Source organism: Muscardinus avellanarius (assembly GCF_963383645.1).
Source record: "Muscardinus avellanarius genome assembly, chromosome: 4".
NCBI classification, from domain to species: domain Eukaryota; kingdom Metazoa; phylum Chordata; class Mammalia; order Rodentia; family Gliridae; genus Muscardinus; species Muscardinus avellanarius.
The window spans coordinates 69,688,512-69,703,785 of NC_137789.1; the positions used below are offsets into that span (position 1 = coordinate 69,688,512).

General features: G+C 38.7%; 1 protein-coding gene across 1 annotated transcript in view; it reads left to right on the plus strand.

The window, feature by feature from the left end:
• The window catches only part of CPA6 (carboxypeptidase A6), a gene marked incomplete at its 3' end in the record, with an annotated part of 380,639 nt that overhangs the window by 252,638 nt on the left and 112,727 nt on the right, over positions 1 to 15,274 (plus strand). Inside the window, exon 3 of the mRNA XM_080695007.1 lies at positions 10,642 to 10,766. Within this exon, the coding sequence (XP_080551133.1) occupies positions 10,642 to 10,766 (125 nt within the window). The remainder of the gene's footprint in view (positions 1 to 10,641; positions 10,767 to 15,274) is intronic.

Sequence of the window (15,274 nt, forward strand, 5' to 3'; positions counted from 1 at the left end):
AGGGAGAGAGAGAGAAGGAAAGAAAGGGAGGGAGGGAGGGAAGGAGGGAGGGAGGAAAAAAAGAAACTCCAGAATTAGGGAATTAGGAAGGGTTGTTTCAAGAGACTATTGCAATAGGGAGAACATTCAACCTTAAGATCTATATATCTCAAAAATCAGGCAGAAAAAAATTTCTTGTGTAGGGAAGAATAACAATGTTAGAAAGAATTGGATGTCAAGGAGTGTGATAAACAGGTGCAGGTGACTTGATCCAACAGTAGATCAAAGAATGTTTACCCCGAGACCAACTGATGCTCAGGAGACACTAAATTGGAAGGGCTGAAATGCTAACTCTGGCTGGCAGTGGGAAAAATTCAGGGGCCAGGAAAAAAGGAGAGCAGCTTAACTGAAGTTTTGTCAAATCTTAATAGCAGATAATTAGTCCAAATTAGACAATGGAGACAGAAAGTTCATCTATTTATGAGGCAAACAGGATTTGAAGGTTCTATGTCTGTACTGGTCAGATAAACAAGAAGGGATTCTGTGAGTCTTAGCTAAATCTTATGGAAAATGATAGTTCCTTCTAGTAAAATATTTCTGGAAAGAAATGGAGGTAGTGAGATTAACAGAACTTTTTTATCAGAATCACAAAGCCCAGGTAGACTTCCACATTATCAATACATCCTCTCTTTTTCCTCTCCTTTTCCTGACCCAAAATCTCTGCATGGAACCTCTCATGCCTTTTTCCTGTGACCTCCACCAGGCTAATTACTATCCATCACTTGGTCTTATACATAGGTAGCACCTTGCCTGAGAAAGTGATCCAGACGACCTCCAGAAATAAGATAGGGCAGTGCCATGTGTCTTTTTTCTAGATTAATCAACACTGTATGATATGTCTGCTTAGTCCTTGAGAACAAGCCATATCTTACTCATCACTGTATCCTGAGATACAGTGTAGCCCAGTGAACAGGACACCAGAGGCTTTCAGTAAACAGGGAGTGAATGAGCGGTGGTTACCATGGCTGTGACTTCTGTAAACCAGCCTGTTCTCACAGGAAACTGAGAGACAGATCATTCCAGATCCTTGAGATTGTTCACAGGGTAATGGTCCAGTTGCTTTATCATCCAGTCCTCTACGTTGAGGATTCTTCATTTACTTTTTATATTTACTCACAGTTGGCATGGAGAAAAATAATGTACTGATTTCTCTTTCCTCTTTCTAGCTGCTTTGAAAAAAAATCTTTTGGAAAAGAGGTTGAAATTAATTTTTAAAAGATGAAATAATTGTCTTGCTCAGATATTATTTACCAATACTTAAACTATAAGTCAATAAAACTGACAATTGAAAGATGAGACTATTGCTAAATTGTTGAGAGTCTATTTTCTAACTTTCATTTACTCAAATGTGGGTAAATTTGAGTAATACTTGTTTCTAAGGAAAGGTAAACTTTTATACTATAAAAAGCATGTCAAGTATGGCATAATTATAGAGTGTATGCTGTCACTGGAAGTCATGTAGTTCAACCCCTTTATTTGTAATTAAGAAAATTAAGGTTCTTAAATGTGGTATATCAAAACTTAGAACCAGAAAGAAAAAATTGCTTCTTTTATTCTTGTTATTTTTTCCTAAATAAAAATAAATGTGTTTTATTTCTTTGGCTAACACATAGAAGAATCTTTGAGCCAACATCTAAAAGATGAAATACCTAACAAAATCTGAAGTGATTTTAATTAAGAATTAAGCCCTAGGCCAGGCATAGTGGCACATTCCTATAGTCCCAATACTTAGAAGGCTAAGACAGAAGGACCACAGGTTCAAGGACAGCCTCAGCAACTTAGTGAGATAGTTAACAACTTAATGAGACTCTGTTTCAAAATAAGAAATAAAATAGGGCTGGGGTTATAGCTAAGAGGTAGAATGCTTCTGGATTTAATACCCAGTGACAATAAATAAATAAAAATAAAAAGAAGCCCCAGAAAAGACCCATAACTTTAGATGTAAATATACTATCATACTGTTGTTTAGAAGACCAAAGACAATACTTCTGAATATAGGGGTAAATGTCATAAAAAGGTCATGTTAAAAATAATAAATCATCACCAGGTGTGGTGCCGCATGCTTGTAATTCCCACGCTTAGGAGGCGAGACAGGAGGATTGCTCAGGTTCAAAGCCAGCTGTGCTTAAGCCAACAGGCTTAAGAGACCCTGTTTCCAAATAAAAAAGTATAAAAGTAGGTCTGGGAGTGTAGCCTGGAGGTAGAAGGGTTTTCAGGAACCCCAGTACCACCACCAATAATAATAATAATAATAATAATAATAATAATAATAATAATAATAATAACAAATCACCAAAGAGGGCACAAATCTCTATTCTGAAGCCCAGGGATCCTTGTCTTCAAGTGAATTTATTAATGGGTATACAGGTGATATACCAAGCAATCTCTGAATATTTCCCATTCATTTCACTACAGAGCCAACCTGAATATTTTAACTTGATTCTCAGGTATAAAACTATTTTAAGTTCACAAAACAGTGAAGTATTTCACCTCATCTAAAAAGTTTCCTGAGCAGCTTCTAAATTCCTGGAGAATCCAAAATAGAAGTCAGAACTTATAAGAACTTATAGAAGTCAATACTTAAAGCCTTAACATGTTCAGTTAGAGGCTAGGAATTAATATGGGCCTGGATCTTTATATGAAAAAAGTGATGGTATATCAGTGCTACAGAAAGATGGAGCGTACACACATTCTATGTTACTGACTTTCTAATTCTCCCTAGATGGACTCTCATAGGTCTGAATTTTCATTCCACTTAAATCCATACTCCATAGACACTAAATCTCCTCTAAGCTACGTTGGCTTGATAATGTTGACAGTTGTCACCACAAATCTATCATAATATTGGTTAACACATGGCCCAAGTAGAATGGTCCTACCAGGAGGAAAAGCCAGCCTGGCTCCCACAGCTAGAATTAAATATAAGTAATTTCACAGAACACCAACACCAAACAAGGCTACTCTGTGCCCACAATGGGAAAAAAAAAAAAGACAGAAACAAAACCACTGTGATGATAGAGACAAAAAAAAAATCACCCATGCAAAAAAAAAAATGACTAAATATTTTTTCTGGCTAATACAATGACTACCACTTTTCTTCCAATTATAGCTATTTTTGTTTCTCCCTGTGCTAGATAAAATTAAGATACCAGTAATAGATTTACTTCCTTTGCTCATAAACATTCAGTCTTTAAATCTTCCCCAAGATATCTGAGGCAAACACAAATGACATAAGCTCTTTCCAGCACCCTTTCCCTGAGACAGTTCCTCATTTTCCATGTTATATTTCCCTTATTGCAACAAGCTAATAAACCAAACTTTTTTTTTTTTTTGCTACAAGTATATCCTGAGAGTCTTTGTCTCATGGGCTTCAGCAATCCTTTCAACTAAGTGGATGTATAAATTAGGAGTTGTTTTGGCTTGGATCTGGAAAGTCCCCAAAAGCTCCTGTACTGACTGCGTGCATGGTCCCCAGTGCAGCCAGGTTCAAAGGTGGGGCTTTTAGGAAATGACTGGCTCATGAGGGATTCATTTGTTCATAGTTGAATGGGTGCTGGGAGGTGGGACCTGGTTGGAGGAAGTAGGTCACTGGGAGTGTGCCCTGGAAGGGTTTATCTTCTCCCAAGCCTCTCCCACTCCCCAACACTTTCTCCTTCCAGGCTGCCATGAGCTGACCAAATTTTCTTTGCAAAACCCTTCCACCATGGTTTTTGGCCTTGGAGCCAGCTGACCATAGACCAAACCCCCTAAAACCATGAGCCAAAATAAATCTTTCTTCCTTCTTGGGTATTTTGATCTTAGCAATAAAGCTAACACAATAGTTCCGGGAAATGTTAAAAATCCTTTTCTTTCCTAATATATTTATTCCATTATGAAAAATAGTATTCAGCCTTAAAAAGAATTAGGGGAAAAGCTTTAAAAAAATAGCATTCAGCCACCAAAACAAAGCTTTACCAAACTTTTTCTTGCCTGATGACTAGTATTCAGGCTAATAGCATTGATTTCTGTTACATTCTAGTTTATATCCTAAGCAGGGCTTCATTTAGACTGATCTAAGTTTTTTCCACTATTGGAAAATCAAGAGTGTGTCCCCCAAAATGCATGTGTTGAAACCTTAATTTCCCAAAGTGGCAGTGTTGGGTCGTGAATGATTTAATGTCTCTCTAATTAATATGGGAATGCGTTAATCTTCACAGTAGTAAGTACTCATAGGACTGAATTAATTATAATATCCAGATGTTCTAAAACCTGGCTTTCCTCATGTTTGTCTCTTGCACACACCCATTTGCCCTTCCGTTCCCCTTGCCTGGGCCATAATTTTGTCTTTTTTTCTTTTTTTGGTACTGGGGATCAAACCCAGTGCATTGCACATGCAAGGCAAGTGTTTTACCACTGAGCTAAATCCCAGACCCTGTGCCATATTTTTGGAATTCCCAGTCTCCAGAACTGTGAACCAAAATAAAAATTCTTTAGATATAAATTACCCAGCCTCAGGTACTTTGTAATAGCAATGGAAAGTGGAGTAAGAGAGGCCCCCATTGATTAAAATGATGTATGCGTGCGTGCGTGCGTTCACGTGTGTGTGTGTGTGTGTGTGTGTGTGTGTGTGTGTGTGTGTGTTACTGGGGATTGAACCCAGAGGCATTCTACCTTCTACCTCTGAGCTACAACCCCATCCCTATTTTTCATTTTTATTTTGAAACAGGGTCTCACTAAGTTGGTGAGAGTCTTACTACTTGCTGAGGCTTTCTTCCACCCTGTGATCCTCCTGTCTCACCCTCCCAAGTACTGAGATTACAAGCTTAAACCAACCCCGCTAGTTTAAAATGATTATTTTAATGTGTTTTTTGTTTTTCTTTAATGGTAAAGCAATAGCTTTCATTGCCTAAATTGCTAGGGGATTTTGTTGGAATTATTGGGGCTAAGCTTTAAGAAAGTGATAACTTGCAAATTGCTTCTGTGCTTAGAAAAAAAGAACAGGAGATAGATAAAATTAACCCCAAGATTTGAACAACCTCCCAATGTCTCTGGTTCACAGAAGACCATAATCTCTGGCCAGTTTTCCCTTCCATCAACCCACAAATATTTGAAATTTTGCCAAATTATAAAAAGCAGAATGGGCAAAATAAAATGGGAGAAAGAAAAGAGTATTTACATGATCAGAGTGGCATTTTAGTCAACAGAAAAGAAGTATTATGTGACCTAAGAAGTATTATTGTTTAAGATTATACCTAAATGTTAACAAAAAATCAAAACTAAGGATTTATGTATTGAGAAGTGAAAGGAACCGATATAATTTGAGTGAACCACTCTCAATTTCTTGGTAAGGGCTACTAGTATTAGTAATCTAGATATGCTGTACAGCAAACATTCAAATACATAGTATATATTTGGTTAAAGAGGAAAGAGATGTATCATTCTAGCTGAAAAATATTTATTTAGTTCCTATTAAATGCCAGACATGGTTTTAAGCATTGGGGAAACAAGGAGGGTGACAAGGACCCCAGTCTCTACTCTTAAGGAGATAATGGGAAAAATAGCTGTTAATATGGAATATTAGTAGTGGTTGAATGGTGGCACTCAAAAAGACATGCCCATGTTCTAACCATAGCAGGTGAATATGACTTCACTGAGAAAAAGGGTCTTTTCTTATATACTTAAGGATTTCAAGATGAGATTTTCCTAGATTGCCAGGATAAAAAGTCTAAAGGGAATGATAGGTATCCTTAGAACAGGAGAAGACACAAGTAAGACCATGGGAAACACAGACAGAGGTTGTAATGATGCAGCCATGAGCCAAGGAATACCTGGAGCCACGAGAAGCTAGAACAGGGAAGGATAGAGTCTACCCTAGAGTCTTGAGAGGGAGCACAGTCCTGCCAACACCTTGATTCCTTGATTTTGGATTTCTGCCTCCAGAACTGTGAAAGAATACATTTCTTCTTTTTAAAAAAAACTTTCATTTGGTTGCAACTCATTAATATAGTCCTAAAAAATAATATAGCAATCAAGCAGATGAGATATAATTAAAAATTGTAAGCTGTAAAACATAATTCTACAAAAGTAGATGATAAAGGTGCTTGATCTAAGCTTGGCAATAAGAGAAGCTTTGCAAGAGCTAAATGACAAAGATCATAAAAGAAGGTTCAAGAAGGCTAAATGAGTCCAGAGCAGAAAGACAGTTTTGAGAGTAAATAAAAGAAGGCACTTTTCAGAATACTAAGATTTTGTGAAAACTAATATTGAATTCAAATGATTATGTAGATTTAATCAAACATTAATAAACTACAAAGTTGATATCAAGTTTTCTTACTGAGAAATCTTTTCTTTGATACATAAGTGCCCTAACACTTTTCTAAAACAATAAGAGTAAGATGGGTGTGGTGGTACATCCCTCTTATCCCAGTACTTGAGAGACTAAAACAAAAGTATAGCAGGTTCAAGGACAACCTCAGCTACATAGAGAGACTCAGCAATCTAGTGTGAGACCCTGTTTCCAAAAACAAAAAATAAGAAGAGCTGGGGCTGTAGCTTATAGGTAGAATGATCCTGGTTCAATTCTCAGTCACACACACACACACACACACACACACAGAGTAAATATAGAGTAGGACTGTCCTCTTCCATGCTTGTGTGTTATTTCAGACAGCGGGGAGGCAGGCCATCTGTTACAAATTGAAGGAACACTTCAAGTGTCTTTCCACATTTACATATAGGACTCAACCTGAAGGTGTGGAGGACAGAGACCCGCCAGTGACCTCTGAACCAGACGAGTCGTCAGCCCTGAGCCTTCTAGATAGATGGTGGTTCTCAGAAGAAGGCCCGTCCAATAAGCAAGCACAGCACAAGAACCAGAAGAGCCACAATATCAGTGCCACACTAAATTATGATCTTTTTTAATTGCAAAAAAATTATTTTTAATGGTGAATCATTTATCATTTAATGAATGCCCCAAGTCACCAGGCACGGTTTTAAGCACTTTCCATGCATTTATGCCAGTAAACCTCACAAATTTGTGAAATATTCATCACTTTATAAATGAGGACACTGAAGTACAGATAGATAAATTGCCCAAAATCACACAATTCATAAGTGGTAGAAGTGAAATTCAAACCCAGCAGCCTCCCTGTATGGTCATAAATACTACATTTTCTATAATCTCTCAAATCTCTATGATAATAACAAAAATATCAACCACTAACATTATTAAATATTGATCAACAAGGAGAATGTCATTATCATCTTCATTTCACCAATGAAGAAAGCAAGGGTTGGAGAGTGCAGAGACCTTGCCCAAAATGACACAGGCATTAATTCCAGAAGCCTGAATTTGATCTGATGGAATCAGACTTCAGAGCCCATGGAATTAGCCATCACTTTGGGGACTTTACTTCCAGTTATTTGCCTTTGTGCAAGGAAACATTTTTTCTCTGTTCATATTTGGGGCTTATTTATTGCTTCCTGCCCCCACACCCTTAAAGCTATCTCTAGTTTGAATCTCCCTGGATAAAGAAATAATCTCATCATATTCTTCATCTTAACAAAAAAAAAACACACACACAAGGTAAAATTTCACCTTCACTACTTCTAGCTTTTTTTATATGTTCTCCAAATGGCAATAATAGCAAATAGCTATTGTTTATTATTTTTATTGCTAACATGTATTAATTACACATATTTAATAGGATTCAGTGTGATATTTCAACACATGCATAGAGTGTACACTGACCAAATCAGGGTATTTAGCATTTCCCTCTCCTTATCACTTCTTTATGTTTAGAGTCATCAAGCTCCTCTCTTCTAGATCTTAATAAAATATATAATGTATCATTATAAACTTGTTATAGTTAGGGTTTAGAATGCCCCCCAGACCTTATGTGGTAGATAAAGCAACCATGTTGGAGACAGGTCTTGGTTTTAGGAGGAGGGTCCCAAGGGTCGTGCTGGGTATAGGATGTATGTCTCAGGCTCATGCAGGGGATCTCTCTGACCCTTTGACTCTCTGCTCCCTGTTATGCTAACCTTAGGACTTGTAGCCCTGGCTCCTGCTTGAAAGCCAGCCCCAAAAAAGGGACCATAATCTCTGAAATCTCCATAACTGTGAGCCAAAAGTCTTCCTTTCTCTAAGTTTTGCATGTCAGGTATTTGGATAAAAGAGGTGAAAATGCTGACTGAATCAGAGCTGTGGTTCCTCCAGTGGGCTTCAGGACACTAGAATTTATTCCTTCTACCTGTGTTTTGGTATATGCTATCCAACCTCCCTTTGTCCACTCTCAGCCAATTCCATAGCTGTGCTTCCTTAAGAAAGTGACTTGGTTTTATGAACCTGATTCTTCTCATTTGTTAAATGTAGCCACAACTAACTTCTATCTCAAGGTGTTTTTAAGAGAGTAGAAATATCTACAAAGTGGGTGACACTTTGCCAATCTCAGATGACTATTTCTGTCCCTTGTGCCTGCTACTCAGACTAAAATATCCATGTTCCTTATCTCACCACTCTTTCCTCAAAGCATTACAGGAGAAAATCTGGCAATTCATTTTAATTTGCTTTCTTAATATCACAAAAAATACAATTTCTGTAATTTTCAAATTATTTTTATTGGTTGTCCCTTAGGCCAACTGCTTTTTGATGGTGTTAGTTTCCTATGACACCTTCTTTATGTCTTGATGTAGGGTATGTTACTTCCATGAGACCTTTCTGTGGAAGAAACTCTCTCTTTTGCACAACAGAGATTCTTATTTTAGCATGTACCCCAGAAAATACCACTTACAGATTCAGCTCCAGGTTATTTTAGGAACCTGTGGCTCTCTGTCCCCTGAATACAGCATAATTTCCTCATCTCTACTGGCATTAAGAGGTAGCATCAAACTGCTACCTTTAATATAAAAAAATCTGCCTCTGCCCTGGGTTTAGAGGCAAGACCCAAAGATGATTAAAGGATTAGAAAATCTAATATACAAAGGAAATTGAAAGATACCAACATACTTTATCTCATGAAGGCAAGAAACCAGCCATTCCTTCTTGAAGATTAAAACAAGAAAAAAATGAAACTGTTGCAGAATAGCATAAAAGATTAAGAAAAATGTCTGACAATCTTGTGAGATGTGGATATGAGTTCAATTAGGATGTTGTCAACTATCCCCCTTTTGGAGACTTAGAAGACGTGGTTTAGAGCATCTATTAGGGACAGTTTTGTGAAGTCTTAGATTTATCCTTGCCCGAGGGCAGACAGATGGATCAAATGACCTCTCAGCATCCCTTCCATCCCCACACTTCTGTTTTTCTGTGATAGTTGGACTGGCTTGTTAGCTGAGTCAGATATGCCCTTGTAAGTTAGTAAAGAAGTCAGCTACTTAAAAAAAAAAAACAGGTAGACTTTTTGTCCCCAAAATAAAAGCCTATCTACCCTATTCCAGATTAAATTATATCATTAGACATTTACTTCCTTGAATCACAAAGTATTTTTGGTCTTCTAAAGTTTCCTAATAGAATACAGACATTCTCACAAGTAAAAAAAAGCAACTAAACCTTATCAGATAAGGACTTAGCAGACATTGAGGCCCTGCAGCAGGACCAAGAGCCAAGGTGCGGGAAGAGGGAGACCAAAGCAGACAGGAGAAGACAGAGACAAGGCTAGAAAGATAAAACTGTGCCTCACTGAAAATGTGGTTCCCAGCTCCTGCAAAAGATGAGGCTCTACTAACTCCCAGCTGAGTTCTGTTATTCTTTTGATAAAGGCAGAGCTACTACCAGGTGCAAAACACTGACCATTATCCTGGGGTTAACAATAGGAGAAATGGATATCACCTCCTGCTTTCCTGTGAAATACTAAACACATAGTGAACATGTAGCAATTACTATGTGGAAGAGTTTACACTCATGTGACAAGTAATGACTGAGTTGCTAAAATGCACAAGGTACTATTCTAGGTGGTAACCAAGTGGACAGTACTTTGCCCTCGAGGAGCTTACATTCTGGTGAGAATTTAGTTATAAAAGAAGCACAGTAGATGTATTGTGTATGCTGTAGATGCCAGGACAAGGAGGCCTGCCCTGCCTGCCAAGGCAGGACTCTACTGTCATGGGTAGGAATTGGAGAAAGGTATCTGTTGGGAGAGGAAGAGACACGTAAAGAATGTTCCATTTTAAATTGCCAAACACTAGACCAGGGACATAGCTCAGTAGTAATGCACTTTCTGAACATGTGCAAGGCCTGGGTTTCCGTGCCACCACCAAAAGAACAGTTGCATTGCCAAATGCTGTCAAACCACCACAATTTGCTTATGTGTCAGGACAAAGGATAATTTCTCTTTCCTTCTTATAGCTACTCAAATATTTATACAATAAATAATAATTTTAAAATAATATCAGAATTAGACAAATATCTCATTTTTACCTTGTGACTTTAAGATATTGGTTTGCATTTGTACCTAAATTTAATATCAAATAGGAGTCTTGTCCTAATGATGTAAATACTGAATCTTAATTCCAAAATGTGTTTGGTGTTTCTGTATTCAAACAAGATAATGTGTTTGACATTGTGACATGGATTTTTCCCCACCTACATTGAATATGAATTATAGGTTGGTTCCTGCACTACAGGTGGACCTGTGGCAGCCCAGCAGTATCTCCTATGTATCAGAGGGGATAGTTACCGATGTCCATATTCCCCAAAATGCTTCCCGAGCCCTGTCAGCCTTCTTACAAGAAGCCAACATCCAATACAGGTAAGCATTCTTGCCTACTTGCTACAAAATTTATTTCTACTAAATTCAATTGAAGTAAGCATTGTATTCAGATTATTACAACAATGTTTTAGATCGCTCTTCAGGTTGAGAAAACTGACATGAATATATTCACCTCTGATGAGCTTATTAGTCTAATAAAGAATAGAACAACCACATGGACATATCATTTCACTGTTACCACCAAATGATCGGTGTCCACACAGACTTCTTTTTTTTTTTTTTCCATGTCAAGAAAGGAGTGTAGCCTAGCAATGCCTACTGGACTAATGGGAAGACAGGGCAGAAGAACAGTTTCTGCAAGAAACATTTCAGCCAGGTTGAAGACGAGACTCAGGACCAGGCAAAGGAAGACACAGCAGGGTGGAGCAGTGTTGTGATGTACAAAGCACAAGTCGGGTAGCTGGAAGAAGACATGTCAGAGAGGCAAAGGGAGACTGGGTGGTAGAAGGTGTTACATACAGAGATAGCTCAGATCTTATCTAGTGTGTGGTGCTGCCCCAATGAAAGATCTAATCAAAGGAGCCAGGTGTCTGTGGAGGGGCAACAGAACACGATACTGATAGCCTAGACAGGAGATGACAAGGTCCTGAGTTTAGGACCAGAGAAGTAATATCAAGAGAACATTCAAAAATAATATTTCAGAGGCACAACCACCTGGACTGGGCACTTGGTTAGATGGCATGCAGAAAAGGGAGAATTCAAAAAATTACTCCAAGTTGTCTAGCTTGGAGAAGCTGACTGAACAGGCTGTGTTGAGCAGTTCTGGCTATTCTTTTTTTTCTTTTTTTTTTTTGTGTGGTACTGGAGATAGAACCTAGGAGAATTCTACCTCCAATCTATACCCCCAGCCATATTTTTTTCTTTTGTTTTGAAACAAGGTCTCACTAAGTTGAGGAGAGCCTCACTAAGTAGCTGAGGCTGGCCATGAACCTACGATCCCACTGTTTCAGCCTCCCAAATGCTGGGATTGCAAGCATGTACCACCATGCCCGGCTTCAGTTCTGGCTATTCTGATAGTTATTTCGAATGAAGTGTTATGTCATTAAGAAGAGAATAAGTGGAAGACAGTCACAGGAATCAAAGGTAAAAAGTAAGGCATCCAGCTAGGAAGGGGCCAACCAGTCTCTGTTGGATTTGGAGATGGAAATTATGTTGGTTACAGTAAAGGTAAGATTCAGTTGTCAGGAGTAAAAGACAGAGAGATGGACAGGAGATGAGACCTAGAGCAACAAGGAGACTGCAGCTCATAGCAATTAGAATGTGAAGAGCAGAAGATAAGAGGTGACTACGAAGAGATGCAGCATCAGTTACTGCTTTGGAAGATGTGTATGCAAGTAGGGGAAGATTTGAGGGAAGGACCAGTAGGGAGGGAGACATCCATGATGCCAGAGAATTTGAATGCATCTCATACACTAAGACAGAAGTTGATGAGGGGCTACTAAAGACTGTAGACAGGACAGTCTATAAATTGAAGGAAATTATAGTTAATGGTTTTCTGGGTGAAATAAGAAGCAAACTTACCTACCAGAAATGAAGAAATCCGTTTCAAAGAGTGTTTTCCAGAGGAAAACTGTGGTAAGAACCAATAAAACTAGTTGCTGCCAAGAAAAGAAAACACAGGACTGATTCAGAGATGAGGTTCTGTTGGATAAGAACACAGAAAGGTCAGGGTGGCAAGGAAGCTGAAGTTCCCACTGAGATACCTGATCAAGTAATTATACATGGGAGTCTAATCTTGTTAAGGAGGAAAGGAAAGTCACAGAGGAATTATGGGATAAACTGGAAGAATTAAAGACAATATGAAAGTTTCTATTTGAAAACTAGTATAATATGACTGAGGGTAATGAATGGGAAGGGAGGAAGAAACTTTTGGCCAAATGCAAGCTGTCAGATATTACAAATTCTAGTTTGGAAAGTTTATGGCTGGTGGCAAAATCCAGGGGCTACCCAGGAAGGCTGGCTGAAGGGAAACTTCAGGTGGAGATCACAGAATTGGACACAATCATGAAAGGAAGAGCTAAGTCACCCAAGAACAGCCAAGGTAGTCTTGACTCTCCTGGGATGATGGCAAGATCAGAGATGAAGGACACACCCAAAGGTTAGAGGAAAGCAACAAAGAATGTTCTGTTGCCAAAGGGAAGATGAGCCTCTCCTGGAAGGGAGAAGATTAATGGGAAAGCAGAGATTAGGGTGCAGAACATTGACTTCCCTTGTGTCCTTAAGGGTCAAATTTCTGCCAGGCACAATGGCACATGCCTGTAATCACAGTACTTTGGAGGCTGAAACACGAAAATTACAAGTTTGAGGCCAGTCTCAGCAAGTTAGTAAGACCCTCAACAACTTACTGAAACCCTGTTTCAAAATAAAAAATAAAAGGGTGTAGCTCAGAGGCAGAATGCTCCTGAATTCAATTCTAAGTACAAAAAAAGGAAGTAAAGTTCTAATGGGGCAAGAATATGAAAAGAGACAGTTCTTTGAAAAGTCTAGAAGATATAAGAAGTGTGTTTACAATGGAATAGGGTATTCTGAAGGCACAGGACAGAGGAGGTGGTGGAAAGAAAGGGAGCCAGTGGAGGAGAGGAAGTGTAGTGTAGTAAATTAGTGAGAGAAGAGAGACGCTTACCTTTCATGGGGGATCCTAGAATTTCAGGGCTGAGAGGCATGTAAATGACTACCCTCGACTACCTTCAATTTTTTTTTGAGGAGGAACTGGAGACTGAATATTTGAGTGCATCTCCAGCCCTTTTTGGCATTGTTTTATTTTTATTTAGAAACAGGTTCTCAGTTACTGAGATTGACCTTGAACCTGTGATCTTCCTATCTCAGACTCCCAAGCACTGGGATCACAGGCATACATCACCACACCTAGCAAATTCCCCAACTTTCCAGCAGATTGTCGTGCAGTCAAAACTGGCACACTGGTCCCCAGTGGTGTCTGGGAAGGCCTAGGACAGGTTCCTGGCTCTGTGTGTCAACAGTGAGGATGCTTGGGGTACAGAGGGTATAAAGTGGCATTGACATCCCTGGTCCACACAAATACTGCCTTGCCAAAAAGATATTTACAGCCTTCTTAAAGCACCAATATGCTTTTCATAGAAAGGTATTGGTATTTTATCTGCACTTCTAGAACAGAATCACAGCTGTGCATGGAGCTCTGGTGCATTCAGATTGGACACATCGTAGTCAGTGTTGTAGCTTTGAGGGAATGCTTTGATTCTCTGAATGGCTGGCAGGAAAAAGCTTGGCAATTATACCTGTAGGTGCCCAGTAACAACTCACATGTTTCATTAATTATTGTTCAGTAGCAAAGGATATACCAGTTAGCTTAACAAGTCTCTGTTTCCTACCATTAAATATAGGTTATATGGAACTGATGCAGAATAAAATATCATGCTTTGTGTCACAGAGAACAGTCTAAAAATGAGTATTTCATATCGATTCTCTTCTCCCAAGGAATAGTCATTTAAAATTATTCATTCTCTTAGTCCCAAGATAATAATATATGAGTCAGTTCAATTCTACCAGCACAGTAGGTAGAGATCACTTTAATTGATTTTTATTATTAGAGACTGGGGTATTTTCAAAAGATCATCATTTACCCTGTATCACTATATATAACACATCACTATGGTGATCTTGAAAGCACAGATAATGAGGCACCATGGTGGCCGGCCCCTAAATGATCAACCCCTCTCAGCCATGTTATAAATACCTGTAGAAATTAAAAATAAAATGTCCCTTTTTGAGGGCCTTCCCTACGCTGGAAGCTTTGAGGAGGTGGTTTTGTACAAGTGAGGACATCATTCAGAAAGTTTTTCATAGGATGGAACTGGAGGACATTATGCTAAATGAAATTAGTTATTCACAAAGAGTAAGAAATCAGATGCTCTCCCTAATATGTGAAAGCTAGAAAGAAAAGGGTCATAGGAGGAACTCTAGAAGAAGGAGATACTATAGATGAGCAAGTAAGGTGAAGGGGATGGGAGGGGTGAAGAGGGAAATTCTCTAACGCACATGATGTACTTTAACAAACATAGCAAAGTTAATCACTAAGCCAAACATGAGAAGGAGGGAGGAGGAGGGAATGGGGTGGGAACTGGGTAAGGGCTAACTGGGTGATGTGTGCATGTAGGTCTCCACCATCTTCCATCCCATTAAGATGTATGAATATAATGCACCAATAAAAATGTTTTTAAAAAGTTCTTCATCACTCTTGTCACTGTTACAGGTTCCTATAAGATTCCTGGATTAATAATCATAGTCAACTGTTGAGAATTTTTAAAGTTACAACAGTTTAAAGGCCATCTCAGTACTCAATGCCATGTCTTGTCTTGTCATGTCTTATTGGTATGCTAGATTCCAGTATATGGAGCTGGGCCTGCCACATTGAAATGAGTTTTTAATTTAAGGTTGGTCTCTTAGAGTCTACATTAGGGTATGGTCTAATGGCTAAACAGAGACTGTCTTAGCAAGCCGGGTCTCCTCTA